The 21,209-nt window shown below is 41.9% G+C and overlaps 2 protein-coding genes across 4 annotated transcripts in view; one reads left to right on the forward strand and one right to left on the reverse strand.

Moving 5' to 3' along the window:
• Nucleotides 1-11,434, reverse strand: part of LOC311230109 (serine/threonine-protein kinase 38-like) — an 87,863-nt gene extending 76,429 nt beyond the window's left edge. The window contains exons 1-2 of one of the 2 annotated variants that reach the window (XM_084316269.1): nucleotides 11,263-11,434; nucleotides 8,973-9,110 (exon numbers count right to left, since the gene is read on the reverse strand). In XM_084316269.1, the coding sequence (XP_084172395.1) occupies nucleotides 8,973-9,103 (131 nt within the window). In that variant the 5' untranslated portion in view covers nucleotides 9,104-9,110; nucleotides 11,263-11,434. Of the gene's footprint in view, nucleotides 1-8,972; nucleotides 9,111-9,604; nucleotides 9,665-11,262 lie in introns of those variants that run through there. The other variant, XM_084316270.1, reaches the window with a different exon arrangement.
• A 2,287-nt stretch (nucleotides 11,435-13,721) lies between these two features.
• The window catches only part of LOC311230046 (choline/ethanolaminephosphotransferase 1-like), a 33,322-nt gene continuing 25,834 nt past the window's right edge, over nucleotides 13,722-21,209 (forward strand). For both annotated transcript variants that reach the window (XM_084316185.1, XM_084316184.1), the window contains exons 1-3: nucleotides 13,722-13,915; nucleotides 16,697-17,005; nucleotides 17,500-17,674. In XM_084316185.1, the coding sequence (XP_084172311.1) occupies nucleotides 16,818-17,005; nucleotides 17,500-17,674 (363 nt within the window). In that variant the 5' untranslated portion in view covers nucleotides 13,722-13,915; nucleotides 16,697-16,817. The remainder of the gene's footprint in view (nucleotides 13,916-16,696; nucleotides 17,006-17,499; nucleotides 17,675-21,209) is intronic.

Genomic DNA, 21,209 nt, shown 5'->3' on the forward strand with positions numbered 1-21,209 from the left:
GAGAGAGAGAGAGAGAGAGAGAGAGAGAGAGAGAGAGAGACCAACAAAGAGCCCCTTTTGTCAACTCATAATGAAACTGGCTGACATCTCACACTCTGACAAACCCTAGCCAGCCTCAGAAGATTAGACCTAACCAAATTATAACCAAAGAAAAAGATAAATACATTACGTATTGGAATCAACTCACACAATCACAACACAAATTAGAAACATATTTGGCCTAAACAGACAGTATACTGTGGCAGACTACCTCAGCACAGTAACTGATAAGAATCTAAGGCCCCGTTTAGACGGAAACGCTAGCAGGTGAATCCGCAAAAATATTTTTGCGGATGTGCCTTTCGTTTATACGGAAACAGCGTTTTTACGGGGTGAAACCGCAAAAAAGTGAGACTACCTTCCAGGGTGGAATTCCTAGAAACGCAAAAGCTTTGCGATCTCGTCTAAACTATCAAAACGTATAAATCTGTTAAAACGATGACGAAAGGTTTGTCACGGCTCTGGTCGCGCGTACTGCTTACGTCACAGGTAGCAGGTATGCGCCAGTAGCCGAGACGTAAACAAAGCAAGTATGTCTGACTTATATCAACGGAGATCACCTGAAGGCTACATTGGCAGTACTTTTAACCCTTTCACTGCCACACGACAGAAGGTTACCCCTTTACTATCACACAACCGGCTGTCGTGTGGCAGTGAAAGGGTTAAATACACAAGAATCTGTCCCGCGGCGTGAATGGACCCACTGTCTGAGAGTGACTCTGCTTTGGTGCAATCACATTCCCCATCCACAGTCTGCGAATCAGAGGCAGAGTAGGGCGGGTCTTCACAGCACGTCATGTGACATATGCGCCAATCGTGTGACAGCGGGTCTCCGTCGTTACAGCGTCGTCTGCACGGAGAATTCCACTCCAAAACGCTCGTCTAAACGTAAAATTAAAAGTGAAACCGCAAGATGACTTTTGCGGTTTCTGTTCACAAAACGCTCGTCTAAACGGGGCCTAAGAAAGAATCTGACAAGGTACAGACTGAGTGACCATGGTTTGGCGATAGAGAAGCGCAGACACAGACAGACCTGGCTGCCCAGAGAGGAGAGGTTGTGCCGTCTTTGTGATGAGGGAGCCGTAGAGACAGAACTACACTTCCTAACACAATGTGAAAATTACAGAAATATTAGGGAGGAATTCTTTCTAAAAATTTAAATAATTTCCCAGAATTCCAAATTATGACAGAAGTGCAGAAATTGCCATTCCTCCTGGGGAACAGAAAGAATGTGCAGTTTTAGCTGCAAAATATCTAAATTCATGTCACAAGAAAAGGGACAACCAGTAGGACACATATACTCTATATACATGTACCATGTTTTACTCACCGCACCATCTCCTTTATTTCTTTTGATCTTATATTGTTATGTTGTTTGCTGTTTATGTAATTGTGCTTTAGCAACATTTGTGAAATTTCATGCCAATAAAGCTTTTTGAATTGAATTGAGAGAGAGAGAGAGAGAGAGAGAGAGAGAGGCGGGTGCAGCACGAGAGAGACACACACCACGGCGGGTGGGTGCAGCACAAGAGAGACAGAGAGACACACACCACGGCGGGTGGGTGCAGCACGAGAGAGACAGAGAGACACACACCACGGCGGGTGGGTGCAGCACGAGAGAGACAGAGAGACAGAGACCACAGCGGGAACAGAATAGATTGCTTGAAAAACTCACCCTAACGCAGATTCAATGGCAAAGTTGGAAGGAGACGACGTCGACGCATTTTCCTACCGTGGAGATGAAAAGTACCAGTCCCATCCATGATATTGTCCCCCCATTGGGATGAACTTGGGAGTCCTAGTTTATCTGCCACATGTTAGCACTCGATAACGTAGCTAGCTAACGCTAGTTAGCTAGCATTAGCTAACGCTAGTTACCTGTCCCTGCCTTTAGCTAATTGCTACTAGCCGACATAGCTATAGCTAGAGCTGCCGCGATTACCGCATTACCGCGGTATCGCTGTTACATCACGGCCACCGCAGAGTAGGCTGAATACCGCGTCACCGCTGTTTTTTATAATAATAATAATAAATTACCCTCCTCTCGTTGGGCTTGCGGCTCTGCAGATATACCCTACTCATCTATCGAGGTTCCAAGCGACCCTATTGGGTACCAGAAAAGTCACGTGAAACATTGCAGACCACTGATTGGTCAGAAGAGAGACGCGTCACACGTTGTAGCGTCATGCAGTGTGTTACCACCAATCGGCAAGCGCGTATTAGGTTTTTACTTCCTGAATGTCAAATCATCACAACACGGCTAATAACGTTAGCTTTAACTCTCCGCCGGAGTGGACTACATCGCTCCTAAGGAGTACTAAACGAGACATAATGATTTTACTGTCTGCAACGAATGTTATAATAAAAGCCATTCGTTCTATACACTTGTCTGATTGAAAACTTTATTAACAGACCGCAGAATGGGACAACTCGGCACGCTCTGAGCAAAGAAAGGAACTGAGATATGAATAGAGTATTGCTTGCCTTGCTATTGTCCGGTAAATACGCTGATGTTATTGAACGTATAACTATATAATGTTAATGCCACAAAACGAATGCCTTTATTATAAAGTAGTAACTTTATAGTAATAATAATAAGAAAGGGTCGGGGGGGTTAGGGGTAACCACCCCTGCCCGGGACACCGAGTGAACGGCGCACGACCAGAGTGGAAACTTCGAATCCGTGTTTCACTTTCAATAACTAATGCGTGCTTGCCGAATCCCAAACAATATTCATGCTGCAAAGTCATCCTCTAAAAATAGACATTTAGACTAGAGGCAGGCTATATGCTATAAAGAGTAGACTACTACTAAAAAAAAAAATGCATTCAAACTTTTTTTTTTTTTTTTTTGTGTGCATGCGGTAATAACCGCGGCGGTAGGAAATATTTTGCAAATTTGTGCGGTAAGGAAATAATCAATACCGCGGCAGCTCTAGCTATAGCCTGACTGAAGGTTCTAACACGCAACAACTTTCATCTTCAGTCCATCTGCCGAACGTCCTCTTCGTCTTGGCATAACCTAATCATACTTGGTATTGATAACAAGCTTATGGCACACGGTGTTATTTCTTCTGCTCCATGCTGCTTTTCAAAAGACATCCACTCGCTCCTCTGGATAGCGCTGAATAGACCCTATACCTGGCTGTAGCCCCTCCCCTTGTGGATCCGGTCTTCTTCACATCTCTCTACCGACTACCAGACCGACGCCAACCAGCTTGGCTCCCCCTAGTGTTAGTCCTCCAACGATGCTTTGCACAAAAGAAAAACCAATAGTATATCTGCAGAGCAGCAGAGCCGCAGAGCCCGGAACACTATTCTACAAACGTGTCTATCTGCAGAGCAGCAGAGCCGCAGAGCCCGGAACACTATTCTACAAACGTCTAATGTGAAATATATAAGCATGTAAGCAAAACTAGATTTTAGGTCTGTGATGAAAAAGGGCCTTGCGGGAAGGGGGGCATCGAAAAAAAAAAGTAAATTAACACTTTGGTTGCCTAAGGTTACATTTATGATATACCATAGATTGCCAGCGCTATTTGTCTATGGAGAAAGTCCCCTTCTTTGCAGGGCTATAACTTTTTAAATTCTATTGCTACATTGCCATTATTAGGGCCCATTCAAAGTCCTATATGTATTGTTCATTGTGTAGCAACGTTAAACTTTTTCATTCACATATTCATAGTAAAGTATGGTCTAATGTATAAGTATGTTTTCATCTCTTTCTGCAGCTTTCTCCAGAACGTGATCTATAGCCCCAAATACATTATATGATGCAATACAGTTTTATGGCAATCAGCGCGATATAAAAAATTACAACTAGACGTACTTCTAGAAGTTACTACACGTCATCTGATGTTGACCGGATGGGCTAGGGGCCGTTTATAATTCCGTGGGCAGCGTTATACCAATCATCTAATGTGGGTCAAATGTTGATAATAGCAGTTAGTATCGAAGACGGTAACGTTACACGCTGAAACTCACCCCAGTCTCCGCGCGCCGTTGTTGTTTATCGAGTTATTGGCAATCGATCACTGTGTAGCGTGACGAGCCAGAGTCGCGGGACCTATAGCGAGCACCCGGAAGTACTACGGACGTAGCACAACCTCTATGCCACTTCCTGTTAAAGCGATTGCGCCGATCGGCCACCAGATGGCGCTCCTGAACCGCCAGAGAGCTCAGTGGGTCCTGCTGGTGGATCTCAGGCCAGCGGAGGGGACATATGAATCCGATCGCAGATTTTTGAAATATTGATATAAGGACGCTGTACAGCGTCCCCCGGCAACTTGAGCATGGCCAGCAATGACGTCAAAACACGTTTCATGGCAGTCAAAGTGTTATAATAAAAAAAGAAAAAAATTGCAAGGCCCCCCTTCCCGCGAGGCCCTGTGCGACCGCACTGCTCGCACACCCCCTGAGGCGGCCCTGCGTGTGTATGTCTGGTGCCTACCTCATCTCTCTCTCCTTGTGCCATGTGTGTGTGTGTGTGTGTGTGTGTGTGTGTGTACGTCTGATGCTTACCACATCTCTCTCTCCTCATGCCGTGTGTGTGTATGTCTGGTGCCTACCTCATCTCTCTCTCCTTGTGCCATGTGTATGTATGTGTGTGTGTGTGTGTGTGTGTGTGTGTGTATGTCTGTTACGGACACTGTCCATTTATGTATGGGGAGTTATGTATGTTATGTGTGTTATGTATGTAGTCTGGTTTTGGTTGTTGTTGTCTTCTGTCTCTCCCCCTGTTTCTCCATATCTTTTTCCCAGATGCATCCCCTGGTTCCAGTCCCCAGCACCACCTGGTTGCAATCAGCACTCCAGTTCCCCAGCACCACCTGATCCCAATCTGCACTCAACCTCCCCACTCCTTCATATATCCCAGTTTGTGTTCAGGGCTGTCTCCCTCTGTCTTTTGGTGTAGAGCTGTGGCTCTTAACATTTTCCGTGCCAGCCGTGCCAGTCCTAGATACCCCGTTGAGTGCCAACGCTCTATTCAATGACAGAGCGCTCACATTTGTGAACGCATAAACTATATCTTAAATTATGGCTATGTGTCTAATACGACCGTCGCTTATCAATGACTTGTTTGCAGTCAACATTGTCGAAACGGATTGTTTTTTTGTTTGTTTTTTTTAATCGGTTCATTTCCGTATTATACCGCTCGTTTTTTTTAAACTTTCAGAAGAAAAAAAAGATTCTGCAGGAATCGCGCTTTACTGTAATACACAAAACACGTTGTCATTTTTCGGCCTATTTATGGATCGTTTTCAAATAAACGCTAGATTATCGATAGCAGCACACGCACACTCACAGCCACACACGTTGATATATAGGTGAAAACAGCTCTGATTATCCCAAGACTGGTAAAAATAGATTCCGTACCTCAGATCAGATGTTCCCCAAAAAGATGATTCCAATTCCTGATCGTAGGGGTGGACGGTATGGTCTAAAATTTATATCACGGTATAATTTGAAGCATAGACGATAACGGTATATATCACGGTATCAGTGTTTACGTTAGAATAATTTTTTTTGCCTGATAGGCATGTAGATTTATAATATTTTAACTTAAAACTAGGCTACTTTTGCGTATAAAGTCATTATATTCCAAGTAAAATAAGTCCCGAGTCCGTGCTGCTCCCATTGCAAACAGCCGGGCTGGATGCTGGATTTTGCTAGAAGCATATGTAGCTGCAGAGCCGCAGAGCCGCAGAGCCAGCGGCGCTTTCAGGTCTGGTCACAGCTTTCAGCCGTTGGGTGGGGGGGCGCTGTTGAGCGGACCTGACCTGAAAGCGCCGCTGGCTCTGCGGCTCTGCAGCTGCATGCTATTCGCAAATCCACTGCTTGCAGCCGTCCTCCCGGCTCCAGCTGCAGCCGTCGTTATCATAACACTACACGCATATCATAATGTTTACAGCAAACTGTAGTTGATCACCAGGTATGTTTTATTAACGTAGAATAATTCATATAAGAAAAACGATAGGGACATCTCTTACCTTTCTCCACTGGTTAAAAATGCCAGGAACTGAAATTGAAACTTGCTGTGCGCCGCGGTGATATGTGTTTATTATGAAATGACAATTGCGTGTTGACACGCCCACTGCGCGAAGCCTCCTAAATAACTTTTTCCAGTTTGCACATATCTATTATCTATGACTAATTCTATCTATTTTTAGGGGCAAATGCGATTGAAATAGTCGCGCTGTGGTTACATGACGTCATTGCTATTTTAGAGCTGCGCTACCGGTTACACGGTATAGTCAAAATCCATACCGTAGAGCAAATTAATAACGTTTATACCGTATACCGTTTATACCGTCCACCCCTACCTGATCGCCATTCCAAATATCGATTGGGTTTATTGATCCAACACTGGGTGGTCGAAAGACATATTCCACTCTGTTCTGATGGTGAGCGATGACTGCAATAGGCTCAGATTACATGCCTGACAAGTAAAATGTGGAATCCGGACTCTTTTTCCCCCATCCATTTCATTCAGTCCAATCCAATGGGGTGCAATACCATCCGGAGAGACGATAGGGGGCGGTATTTTCCCTGTTCGAGCTCAGACAGATCCCCACTGGTAACGTGAGGCTAGATTGATGAAAAATTTATGGAAATCGATAATAAAAATAATGATTAAAAACGAGATTTCTCATCGGTTGGCATGAACTAACGAGAATTCTCGTCGCTGGCACTCAAAGTGTTACGGTATCTTTTGGGTAGAGCTGGTCAAAGCTCTGGTTCGTTGCGCGGTGGGTTTGTAGAGCTGTGGCGTTTTTAGTGTCTTTTGTGTAGAGCTGCTGGTTTGAGCTCTTATACGTTGCGCCGTTGGTTTAAAGAAACCTTATCTCTAGTGTATGCTTTTTGTGAGAGCTGGTAGCAGAGCTCCGGGTCTTTGCGCTCTTTATTGTTTGTTGAAGCATATCTTTTGTGGTATTTGTTGTTGCACATTTCTGTTAACCTAACCCTGTGTATATTTGTTTGTCTACATTTTCACCCAGCCTATGGTGATTATCTTTCTGTATATTAACACTTTGAATGCCCATCACGAGATATCTCGGGTTATCAGCCCGCCCCCTGAATGCCCATCACGAGAATTCTTGTGATTTTTTTTTTATTAGCGATCTGAATTCATATTTCATCAACCGAGTCTACCGTTGGTAAACCAGCTCCACCAGGCACTCGGATGTGAAAAAAGCGCCCCCTATCGTCTCCCAGATGGTAATGCACCCTTTTGGATTGGACTCAATGAAAATGGATGAGAAAAAAAAACATTTTACTTCTCACGCATGTAACCGGAGCCGATCAGATTCATTGTGGACCCTCAGCACAGCGTGTAATATGTGTTTTACAGTATACGCGTTGGATCAATAAAAGGATCGATTTTTGGAATGGCGATCAGGAATTGGAATAATCCATTTGGATACCATCTGATCTCAGGTAAGGAATCTATTTTACCAGTCTTAGGATAATCAGACCTGTTTTCACGGAGATATAAGCTTTTCCCCTATATGTGATATGGCTGTTTGACTGTGCGAGCGATCAGGAACTAAGAGAATCGATTTTCAGCGTGCATACGTACACATATACTATCGATAATCTAGCGTTTATTTGAAAACAATTCATAAATAGGCCGAAAAATGACAACGTTTTAGAATATTACAGTACAGGGCGTTTATCACAGATTCTTTTTTTCCCCCTTGAAAACGAGGGCTTTTCAAAATGCTATAAAACGGAAATTAACCGATAAAAAAACAATCCACTTCGACAATGTTGACTGGAAAATGAGTCATTGATAAGCGACGGGCAGATTAGACATATAGCTATAATTTAAAACATAGATTAGGCGATATTAATGCTAACATTGAAGTGGATGGTGGGCATTCAAGCACTAAATGTGCGCCCCCTGCTGGGCACTGAAAGTGTTAACCTTTTGTTTTTCGCACACAGGGACAAGTGAGGACAGGAAGATACCCTGGGGTCTACATTTTGCATCACGTATGACCTGATGTTAATACCCTAGCTTAGAGTGAGCACCACCCACTAGTGTTGTCAAAAATATCGAAAAATCGATACATATCGATTCTGAATATTTAAAACGGTTTCAATACTCATTTCCCAAAATATCGATATTTAATTATTCATAAAGAAAATTATAAAAAAAGAAATTGTATAAGGAAGTTGCATTGTTCATTTCAATACCTGTAATAGTACAGTAGTACACACACGTGCATTCAGTTAAGTCGGAATATGACTGTAATACAAACAGTTCAGTTTGTCAGGTACATGCAACACAGATTACAGTGTTTACATCTGTCTGCTTGAGAAAAGTGAGATGAACAGTTATTTTTAAATGTGTGATCTAAAGATAAACAAAGGGTTTTAAAGGTGTTATATTTATCTTCTCTTATAGTACCAGAGAGAAGCTGAGGAGAATCAACCAGCAACAAAAGCAAAGTTTATGAAAGATTTTTTTTTTAACATTTTAAGATTGAACCTTTTTCCCTGTGGTATCGAAAATGGTATCGAATATCGATACTTTTCAAGGTATCGTATCGAAGTTCGAAATTCCAGTATCGTGACAACACTACCACCCACTGTACTTTTCTGGGTGCTTCGCGCCCGTAAAGGGGGGGTGGGTTTTCTTTTCCTTTTTGTGTTTGATTTGGTGCCACTGGTAGTCCTCCTTGATCTCTATGTTGCCTTTTATGTGAATAAATAAATATTATTATTTTTGCAAATGGTTTCCTGGTTTTGTGTCGCTGCATCCTCACCCATCATGTCTGTTGCCTTGTGTTGCGCCCCTCCACAGGGGTGCATAACAATGTCTGATGCTTACCTCATCTCTCTCCTCGTGCCGTGTGTGTGTATGTCTGGTGCCTACCTCATCTCTCTCTTCTTGTGCCATGTGTTTGTGTGTGTATGTCTGATGCTTACCTCATCTCTCTCTCCTCGTGCTGGGCAATGAGATTGCTGTAGAAGTTCTCCAGGGTGACTTTAGCCATGGTCACCCTCTCCTTGGTGTGGTTACTCATCGAAGAGCAGGATGAGTGGCCCCTCGTTGCCATGCTTCACCTGACACACACACACACACATACACATACACTTGACTGATTTATCTAAGTCCATATAAATATAAAAGCAGGGTAAATTATGTAAATGCAGTCAGTCAGATATTCAGTGACCTTTCAGTTACATATTCCTTCAATTGACAATCGGGTTGGTACATACAACAAAATTAGGCAGAAACACTAACATACAGAGTCCACAAGGTACAAGGATATAAAAAGCAATGTCTCTTTCACACTGCAGCACTGCCATTGATAATGTATTGTACTTGCTTGGCCGTCCTCCTAGTAAGACCAGCCATCTGAAGGCCCCTCTTTCTCTCACACACGCATACACACCCACACACACACGTCATGACTTTAAGGTAATGGCACAATGATAGCAATACTGTCATTGGATAATACCAGGCTAAAATCGACTATTGGTATCTGAGAATTTCCCTTAATATCAGAATCTGACAGAATGAGACAATGGATTGCATGTGCAAAGCCTAAGCTCACCACTGAATTGAAAAGTGACCATTTGTTTCCACAAATTAGACCCTCTAACGGAGGCAAAAACGATACAAGCCTGCAGGGTCTGGGTGTGTTCTGGTGGGCCAGTGGGCCGGGACACATCCTACTTGCCCACAAGGTTCTAGGTTAGACTCCAGCTGATGGCATTTGTTCCATGGCATACCCTTATTGCATACCACTCCCTCTCAGGGCCGACGGGGCCGTACTACTGTAATGATAATGAAGCAGAAATAACCATGGAAAAAGAAACAATGAATACTTATGAAACAATACTTATGTTCTGCAACAACTTTCTGCTGGTAATGTTGATGACCGTTAATACTCATTCACCAGATTATTTGATGTTGTTGTTGTCTCCATTTTCATATGTCTTTGTTGACATGTCTATTAATGTGGCACCTGTTAATGGATTAACTTCCACCTATTTCATCTTTTCATATACTGTGTATTACAACTCAGTATTGTAGTATACTGTATTGAGCTGCTGTGTGACAACCAGATGGATGGATGTCTTCTTCAAATATCACCTATATGGACCTGGTAATCCCATCTAACTAATGGTCATCATACATAATAGATGAACGCAATCAACAGAGCATAACTGTGAAAACACTCTTAGTCTTAGGGAGATAATGAATTGCTGGGCTGCAGACTGTGTATGTGTGTGTGTGGCTACATGACACAACTGGATGGATAGCTGGCCACCCACTTCACGTACTATCAAGTACAAGAGAGAGAGAGAGAGAGAGAGAGAGAGAGAGAGAGAGAGAGAGAGAGAGAGAGTTTTGGCAGCGACTATAGAAAACTGAACTCATGATTTGTGGTTGGTGAAGCGTAGCCAGGGACATTCAATTATCCCTAAATTTAGACATAGGCCTAGCAGAAGAAAAGCTGGAGCAATGACTCAAATTCAGTGAAGCAAGCGAGGAGGCAGCACCACTAAGGTCCCGTTCAAACACTCCTGACGGGCCATAGAAAAAGAAACAACAGTGATGTACACTATTGTTCCTACAGTGTACACTAGTATCTTTAGGCCATGTGCCCAATGCCCCCTTACAACTATGCTAGGCAGGCTACAAGTTATCAGTGAAGGGCTTCATTTGAGGGGCAAAAGAAAATGTACTTTATTTATAACTATAATAATTATTATTATTATGCGGATAATAGCAATCAATAGAAAATGCTTGGGATTTTTAAAACAAAATAAAACAAAGCCAAATACAAGACTCATGTGGGAAATGTTTGTGTAAAAGAGCTAAGAAATTACATAAGAAATATTTTAACATGATTTAGATTTCTCTTTTATCTACTACGCATGCTAGCCTACAAAATAAACAATTGTGGCTTTAGTGTATTTAAGTCAACACCACCACAACCACAACGAAGAACGCGTGTGTTGCTCCCTAACTTTGAAGTCCTCTTTAAATATTAAAGGAAAATTATAAAAGTTACAAATACGTTTCGCATCGCTGACTAAAGACCTCTTCTCATGATCTATCTTCTGTTAATCAGAGGTTGCTTTGTTCACAGAACTAAACATCTGCCAGACGTCAGCGTAGCTTTTCTCTTCCACCAAACTTTCCAGCGTCATTCACTACTTTGCTATTTTTCATTGTCCAAAATCACATTATTTTCTTCCTTACCAGTTGTGAATTGTGTACTGAATCTTCCCCGCTGTTATTGCATCAATCGCAACACTATAGTCGATTTAATTCCGCACGAGTTTCTTACGGATTGGAATCCATTCGAATACGGGAAGTGGAGTGTGCCCCTCCCCGCAGGAGCCTCGACATTTCCCTGGCTGGCCTGTCGCCGGCTGGAGGCTACGCTGGTCTGGGGAGGTTTGGTGGTTATGATGGCAGTGATGATGATGATGATGCATTGCTGATGATGATCGCTGACTTTGACTGTATAACCTGCTTCTAAAACATCAAAGGCTCATCCGTTACACAGCTCCACCACCCAGATATATAGAAACATTCTGTGATTACAGTGGGTATTGTCCATCTTCAAATCAAACTCTCTAATAATGTATGAATATATCCTACATTTATATGGCAAAGACAAACGAATTGGGATTTCAAATGCCCAGTCCCTGATCCAAAAAAACGTGAACAAATGGATAAAAGGAACGGAGACATATTTTATCCAGTTGATAATAGTAGACAACAGAAATATGAGTTTCAAACTGTATTTGCTGTATGTTTTTGAATGATACCGGTCTACTCATTGGTTTTGTACTGTCGATGTATACGTGACTGTCTGCACCAATGTAAGATGCACCAAGATGAGCTCCTGTATTGTACTTATATAATTAAATATAGTAACGGTATTCAGACGTTGATGATGACGATGATGATGCTGATGCCAATGATGATGATTGATGATGATGATGATGATGATGATGATAGGCTTGCATATTTTAGTCTTTTGTTATTGAGCACATGGAAAATATACAAAACAAGACAGGGGACAGAAGACTTTGTGTGTAAGTAAAATGCATAAAACCTAGTTTTTCTGAAAACGACCTCAAAGTTTTGTATTGTAAAATGCCATGCATTTTTATTTGAAACTGCTATTTACAAACACAACAACCAAACCATTAGTAATAGACATCCTAAACACATATGCCTGATAACTGAATAACATAATAACATAATAATAATGATGTTATTGAACTGAACAGAACTGCAGGCTACAAATAAAAACAAACAAACAAACAGTGTAGTAGTAACAGTGTAGTAAGTAACGTATACCTTTAATAGGCAAAACAAATATTTGAATAGATATCAATATGAAACGTTCCCAATTTGTTATGTACATATAAACTAAGAAAAAATATATTGCAAGTTATCTGAATTGTATGTTTATATATGCAAATGAGGCACATTTATGGATGCAATCAGGCAAAATGAAGTCAAATAAACAACTAAATGTGTGTTATTGACGTTTTATTGTCACTGTTTCATAGAAGACATGTTTAGGAAGCAAAAATATAACAAAATCTCAATATCGTCGAAAAAAAGCAAAAAGGCGATTTTGGGGGTGCGGTCTCGCCTTAAAGTAGTTGGCTAAGTTATTTATGAACATGGTGAAAGAGAGGGAGTACTGCTATTCCACTTTCAGTTTTTCCCACAGGCAGACAGACCCATAAACAAATAACACTTAACGACCTGCGACTGAGAAACCAGAGCTACTTTATTGCTGCCCTGCTACTGATTTGCACACAATACTGACTTGCAGACATTAACTTGTACTGTAATTGATTTAGCTATTCTTATTTGTTATCGCTATCCTGTTTTTATTTTATTATTTTTTTGTAATAGTTTACACTGTTCTAATTGTGCTACTGCTTGTTACTACTTCTGTTGATGCTGCTAGGCTGAGGAGACAATAAACAAGAATTTCACTCCTCGATACTGTGTAAGGATATGGATGTGACCAAAAAAAACGTGAAACTTGTATTTACCCAAAATAATCACTATCTGCTTAACTCAGAAATATTGAAAGTACCAAAAGACCATGTAAAATATCATCCTTATGAACATAAGCCCAAACATTGCAGTAAATGTAGCTGTAAGTGTAAACCCCCCGATCAATTATGAAGCGAAACATTTATTTTCATTATTACACATCGTTATACCACAGGTCGCTTTTATGCATACCCCCATTTATTCAGGGGATGGCAGTCATGTTACAGTTGCATGTCATTAGCACACAACATACAGCTGATAAGATTGTGTCTCAGAGACATGACTAATAATCAGTATTCAGTATATTACGTTTCTACAAAAAATATTTTGATAACTTATTTTATCTTCTAGGGCTAGCCGCTAGGCTATTGTCTTCATTCTAGACTATTTCTCTTTTGCACATATATGTTCCACAGCGTTGTATCTGCTTATATATTTACATAATGTAAATAAATAAATAAATAAATAAGGTAGCAGCGTTAGTTATATTAAGATAAATTATAACGGTTTGGATATTTGACGCAGCAGCCGCCACGCAGCGCGAGCTTGACGCTCCTGAACACACGCGCTGTGAATCTTCTCAACTGCGACGGAAGTAGCCGGTATTTTTCTGACAGCGGCTACCGGCAGCTACTGTAGGCTGCAAACTAGTGGGACGCGTTGTTTAACCCATAGATATATATATACATATAAACCCACCTGCAGAACACAACAATCCCTTCGCTGTTTCAAGACACAGAGAAACCAGCGCACACAAAGGTCATTTGTTTCGGCGTGAAGTGCCTCGACTGCCGCGTCGGATATTTCCAGGTTTATTCTCCAGGTCAGTCGGTTGAGGAGCCTGATGGCAGCAGCTCGTTGGATCTGTCATCGTGGAGGGAGGGAGGGGGGGGGGGCTATATTATTATATATATATTTAACGTCACCAAGTATACAATAAGTACAAGTTAGATGACATCGTCAGTATTTCGTGTCTGTCAAGCCAGCAGAGCAAGAGAGGAATACCACGACAGTGAAATTTCACCCCAGTAAAATGTTCTAAGCTAATTACGATAACAACGCTACGTTTCAAGGAGACCTAACGTTAGCTAACGTTAAGCCAGCTAGTTGGTGGTATAACGCGCTGATGATGCCTGCTAACATTTTCTGTTGCAACTAAGTTCTGTCTGTTCTTGGCCAAGTCAAGGCGATGCTAGTGTGTTCAGGGAACACCGATTAGTTGCCCGATTCCTCAGAAGAAACAAGTGTGTCAGTGTAGATGTCCCTGGGCTATGCTTTTTGTGTAGCATGCCTGCCAACAGTCCGTTTGATTTGTCAACAGGCATGTTACTTTTGCATTAATTAAATCTGTGTTGTCATCAGCAGTTGGTTGTAGGCCCGATGCTGTTAAATATAATACTAATAGTATAATAAGTGGAATAGTATTGTGGAATAATTCCAAACGCCACACGGAGCGAGTAGTCAATAATGTACAGTGTCTTCTCTTCCCCTTCGGATGTATATATTTTTCTTATGATCTTTTTTTTTCTTCTCTTTCTTACACAGTACTGTATATTTGTCTTGTACAGTATGTCATAAATGTCCTGATGAATTGAAAATGGAGGACCCTGATGTAAACGAAAGTATTTTTCTTGTCTGCATCCTCGTAGCAGTTGTTTGTATTGAGCCGTACTGTATTGTACCCATTCTGCAATCTGTTAATAAAGTTTTCAATCAATCAATCTTGGCCTGTTGGCTATTAGATTCCAACTGGATTGATCAATGTTGCAACAACATAACCAATCGTATTTAAAGTATCGGTCTGTATTATCTGAAGTATCAGTCTGTATTATCTGAAGTATCAGTCTGTCTGTAATTTATTATCTGAAGTATCGGTCTGAAAGTCCTCATTCATAATGCTTGTTGTTTTAAGATAAGATAAGATATTCCTTTATTAATCCCCTTGGGGAAATTCAGACATTAATGCTAAGGACTAACCTAATTCATCCGTTCCTCAGGGTTTTCACATCTTCTACATATTAGCTTTCACTTCCTCTCACTATGAACAGGAACTACTGTACACCACTGTATGTGTGATACTGAAATGCATGTAAAGTTACATTATTTTAATTTACCAGAGTAAATACACTAACTTTCCACAGTGAGTTGGAGGAATGAAGGCCAGTGTTTAGACATCTCCGCTTTAGTGAATTGAAGGAATGAAGGCCAGTGTTGTTTAGACATCTCCACTTTAGTGAGTTGAAGGAATGAAGGCCAGTGTTTAGACATCACCGATTTAGTGAAGTGTATCAAACTTGTCATATCCTGCCCTCTTACGTCTGCTTTAGGGTGCGGCACCAATTTGCACCAACTGTACTGAAAAGAGAGCACCTGCCTTTAGTGTGTGGACCTGGAAGGGAAGGGGAGCCTTTAGTGTGTGGACCTGAAAGAGAAGGGGAGACTTTAGTGTGTGGACCTGGAAGGGAAGGGGAGCCTTTAGTGTGTGGACCTGGAAGGGAAGGGGAGACTTTAGTGTGTGGACCTGAAAGAGAAGGGGGGCCTTTAGTGTGTGGGCCTGAAAGAGAAGGGGAGCCTTTAGTGTGTGGACCTGAAAGAGAAGGGGAGACTTTAGTGTGTGGACCTGGAAGGGAAGGGGAGACTTTAGTGTGTGGACCTGGAAGGGAAGGGGAGACTTTAGTGTGTGGACCTGGAAGGGAAGGGGAGACTTTAGTGTGTGGACCTGGAAGGGAAGGGGAGACTTTAGTGTGTGGACCTGGAAGGGAAGGGGAGACTTTAGTGTGTGGACCTGGAAGGGAAGGGGAGACTTTAGTGTGTGGACCTGGAAGGGAAGGGGAGACTTTAGTGTGTGGACCTGGAAGGGAAGGGGAGACTTTAGTGTGTGGACCTGGAAGGGAAGGGGAGACTTTAGTGTGTGGACCTGGAAGGGAAGGGGAGACTTACTGTGAGGCTGAGTGGTGGAATGTTGCAGCTCACATTTTCTCAACAAAGGCTTTTCCCTTATTTAACATACATGACTCTAACCACATCTGTGGTTGACTGACATCCTGTCTTAGTTGCTTTAATTTTCAGTCATACAAGACTGGGTGTGACTGTGTGCTCACTAGAACTCTCCTGCCTTATCCCCGTTTACGGGAAGCGCAGCCTCCGCAGCTCTAGGTTAACGTTAGGTCCTTGTCATCCATTTTAGTAAATGTGGGCAGAATATACTGTGTATAGTTTTTGCTTTTTTTTTTTTTTAAAGATTTATTTTTTGGCGTTTTATCGCTTTATTGCTACTGGGCAGTCCAGTAGAGAGAGACAGAGGAGGAATGGGAGACAGAGTGGGGGGAAGACATTCGGCAAATAACGACGGGTTCGGGAGTCGAACCCGGGTCGGCCGTATCGCGGCTGAGCGCGCTATGTGGTTCGCCACTGGGGCGCCCTAGTTTTTGCTTTCTTCAGAAAACCCAACCGAAGAAAACTCAACATACTGCACAGTGCACACGTGTCTATTTAAGTCTCTTGTTAGTAGCAGCATATTGGTGTTGTAGTTACATTCTGGTCTCCCATCAGGCATGTTAAAGCAGGTACCGGTAACCGTGATGCTCTTCTCACCCCACCACAGTGTGCGGCCCCATTGTGGATCCCCAGCCTCAGTGCGTGGCGGGGGAGGCAGTGGCAGAGGCAAAGCCAGGGGCAGCCTGAGGCAGTGGGCACAGCGCTAGCAGCCAACCAGTCAGGGCTCCATGAGCACCACAGGGCAGCAGCAGGGGGGCCTGCGGTCGCGGAGAAGCCTGGGCAGGGAGAGGGACCCCGGGCAGGGCGTGGGCATGGAGGCGGCCTGCTGGCTAGCCCCTGGAGCCCTGCGCAGGCTGATCGAGATGCCCTCGCCCCCGCTGTCGCGACACCAACTGAAGAGACTGGAGGAGCACAGGTAACTGGTGGAGCGGGAGGATGTGTAGAACATATCTGGCTGAACCTCCTGTTAGTGGATGTTCGTCTGAAACGTTATGGTGATTGGCGTTTTTCTTACATGGTCACATGTGAGAATCGAAGGTATAGATCGATTTATTTGTCCTCAGGATTCTTTTCCACGGTAGATGCGTACATAACACAACAAGTAAGACACACAGGATTGGATTTACATGAACACTTAATTACAGGGGTCATAAAACAGAGACAAAGACATGGGTTGACACTCTATATACCACATACTGGATTTGACATAACTTAAAAGGTTACTTGTTTAAAGCTTGTATGGCTGTGGGAATGAGTCTTGAAAAAGATGGGTCATCTTATAATCGGGGTTGTCTCATATTCGGACCAATATGGTACTACAAGTCAACTTGTTTGGTTTACATAAGTATTAAGATGGTGCTGTAGGACAAGGTGTCACTGACCTGGTTGCTATCTGTCTGTCCTTCCCAGGTACAGCAGTGCTGGCCGCTCCCTGCTGGAGCCTCTCATGCAGTGCTACTGGGAGTGGCTGGTGGGACGTGTCCCGGCCTGGATCGCCCCCAACCTCATCACCATCATAGGCCTAGCCACCAATGTCTTCACCACCCTGGTACTGGTCTATTACTGCCCTACTGCCACCGAACAGGTAGGTCTTCATGCTAATACTAAAATCATAGAGAAGAGCAATGTCTACATACATCATAATGAAGAGTGAGGTCTTGTGCATCCTCACTGGTCTTCTTCCACTGTCTGGCTGGACTGATGGGGCCGGCGCTACAGGTGCAAACCTGGCTCCACTAGATAGGAGCATCGTAGTCCTGTTAACTGTGGCCAAACATTCTCTGAGTTTCAGGCTACGTCGCGGGTCACGTGAATCTAGTGTTTCCAAAGGTGTCCGATGTAGCACCATATTTAACAAGCTAACAGTGACGAGACCTGTAACTGATTTTCAAGATTTTTGTATTTGTATTTATCGGTTTAAAATACATAGACGGTGCATATTAAGGAACATTTTACTGTAAATATGCCAGTGTAGCCAGGTTGGCTAATTTTCAACTGTAGTCTCTGGGGCAGGTGACATGAGCACAACAATAATTAAGACATAGTACAATAATTAAAACACGGTAGGAATCAGTAGGTTACAATACACTAAAGCGGGGCTCGCAACTCACTTGTTGTTCCAAGGTGTTTTAATTGACAAAAAGGCAGTAGATGCAACGTTTCGACCGACCTTTTCGGTCTTCTTCAAGCATGAAGAAGACCGGAAAGGTTGTGCGAAACGTCGCATCTACTGCCTTTTTGTCAATTAAAACACCTTGGAACAACAAGTGAGTTGCGAGCCCCGCTTTGTTTTATGTATTATTGTTTTTACAGTTTGGCTCAGCACCAAGAAACGGAGGATGTGCGTTTTATATATTCTTTCTGTACAATACACTAAAATACATTAATGACATACAGGTATATAAGATGAGAGCAGTCAGCACTGTGACGAGGGGAGGCGGGTGTGGGTGTGTGGGTGTGTGGGTGTGTGTGTGTGGTGTGTTGTGTGTGTGGCACCTAGTATATGTGTCACTGTCAGAGGCAGCGACGGCGTGGAAAAGGTACACAGTTCCTTTTACGTTTTCATCTAGTGGACTAGGTGTGGAATAGGTCTGGTAATGCAAATCCGTTATTGATTATCTGGTTGACAATATGCCTACTGATTATTAAGCTGCTAACAATAATTATCCTGTCGGATAAAAAAATGGCCACAGATTCTATCGACAGCCTATAGTTACTTACAATAGCCTAATTGCTCTATGATAATAGTTAATTAAATATCATACATATCTGCCAAAATGTTCCAACCATTAAAAATATCTCTCGTGGTTCAAAACCAGGTCAGCTTGTTGCCCCCATGCCAGGAGCAGGTTGTGGGTGTGGCCAAGTGTGTGTGGGGAGGTGGACGAGTCACACTATGCTAACGCTACATTATCCCACTGCCATTGAACAAGTAGATCATAACACGATAACATGCTCAAACGAAAGTTAAGTTACTTTCTAACACTAAACGGGGTCGTCATCCTAACAATAAAAAACACACTGCACATCATTTACGACATGTGTATGAACTAGCCAGAGCCCCGGAAGTGTAGCCTACAGCAGTAAGAAATGTACATAAAGTCTGCCACGCATGAAGTACTCTCCTTGTCACTGCAGTCATCATCACTATGTCTTTAGTTGTGAGTTGAGTTTTATAGTTTATAGTTATAGTTTGTTGACTTAAACGTGTTTGTTTACCCGAGCCGCCTTTAAGACAAGTGTCGGGCATGCCGCATACTTTCTGCCCTAGAAGCACACCCCGTGCCTATAGCTCTCAGGTTACAGACACTCCTGCACCTGATACCCTCACTCCAGTATAGACCAGAGGGCAACCCAACACACAAGATAACTAACTAGAAAGTAGAATAGCAACCTTTCCTCCCATTTTCTCCTTTGCTTAGGTTTTGTCCTGATGTTAAATCAGGGTAAGGTAGATGCTAGCTATCCACTACAGTGAGCTTTGAACAGGACTGACATATAGCTGTAACATTGCCTACTTTTTGATCAGGTTTTCAAGCCAGGCTTGGAATGTCTGAAAGGTTTAGGAATGGCCCTAAATAGTGTGAAATAAAAAGTTTAAAAAAAAGAGTAAAATTTAAATGCTGTCCCATTCCGATACACAAACGGCTGCACATTTATGTAGTTCTAGACCCACTGTCATTTCATTGAGATTTTTTGTGAGCACAAATATGTTTTGCAAGAGATTGATACCGTTTGATGTGATGTTTTGGAGCCACGCCCACTATTGGCATACATCATGTAGAACACAGACACAAATCTTCAAATTGTCAAGAAATTAAGGGCTGGGATGAGTATGAAATTTTGAATGGGAAACATGCAGGAAGGAACCTTGCTTTATGTAAAGCGCACAGGGGAACCTGTAATGGATGCGGTCACAGGGCATATTAAAGGGGAATGTCAACCATTTTAAGAATTCATATTATGTTCTTTTTTTTTTAAACTTAAATTGACAATTATACTGTATAGCCACGGAATGCAACTTCATATACTGACATTATTATACTGTATAGCCACATAATTTATTTATTTATTTTCATTTTTGATTTACAAACATCATCCGTGAATATTAACATTAGATCAGTTGGTCTTCCAGGTACAAAATACAAAGACAGAATTTACAATTCCATTAAACATACAGAAACAATAAAGAAAAAAGTATAATATCAAAAAGAAAACTGAAATAAAAGTCAGGGGGTGACATGGGTTCATTGGTCATTTAATAATAATAATAATAATAATAATAATAATAATAATAATAATAATAATAATAATAATAATAATAATAATAATAATAATAATAATAATAATAATAATAATAATAGTAATAATAATAATAATAATAATAATAGATCAAATTTATATAGCGCCTTTCATAGAACCCAAGGTCGCTTCACAATGCAAGTTTTTCTATCTTTACATTGTTTATTTATATTTCAATTTATTTTCTTGTTTCCTTTTCATCCTTCTGTGATGTCGCTCCTTTTCTTCCTATATTCCTCCCACTTTTCCCATTTTGACTAAAATTTCTCCTCTTGCAGCCTCAGCATATGTGTGATTCTCTCCATTTCCTCACATTATGTTCTACCTGTGCCCCAGGGCAGGTCAGTCAGTAATGTATTTGGGACACGCAGCCACTCTCTCCTAAAGCTATAAATCAGAAAATGAACCCGCCAATCGGCCATAAAATGTGTGTGTAAAATTAGGTTTATATTGTACCATTGCTAGAAGATCTGACTCAGAATTCAACCTTCATTTGAATGTAATATCTCATACAAACATGTCTTCATAAAGTTTGAACCAATTCATTGTCTATGGAGCTGCCCCAGATTTTACATCCCAGTGACCGATTGGAGGGTTCTCTCTCTGATTTCTAGCTTTAGCAAAGAGTGCATGTTCACAAATATTGACTGAACTGTCCTGGGGCACAGTGAATTGCTGGGTGACATTCCCTTTTTAAAGCTGACTTGAATCATTTCATTTAATTTTAACTATGGCCACAATGTGAAATTCATGTCCCATGCTGTGAATCTTGTCACAAATTCACCTGCGCTGCTGTATATCTGCTCATAATATGATAT

Source organism: Notolepis coatsorum (genome assembly GCF_963971535.1).
Source record: "Notolepis coatsorum genome assembly, chromosome: 6".
In the NCBI taxonomy this organism is placed as follows: domain Eukaryota; kingdom Metazoa; phylum Chordata; class Actinopteri; order Aulopiformes; family Paralepididae; genus Notolepis; species Notolepis coatsorum.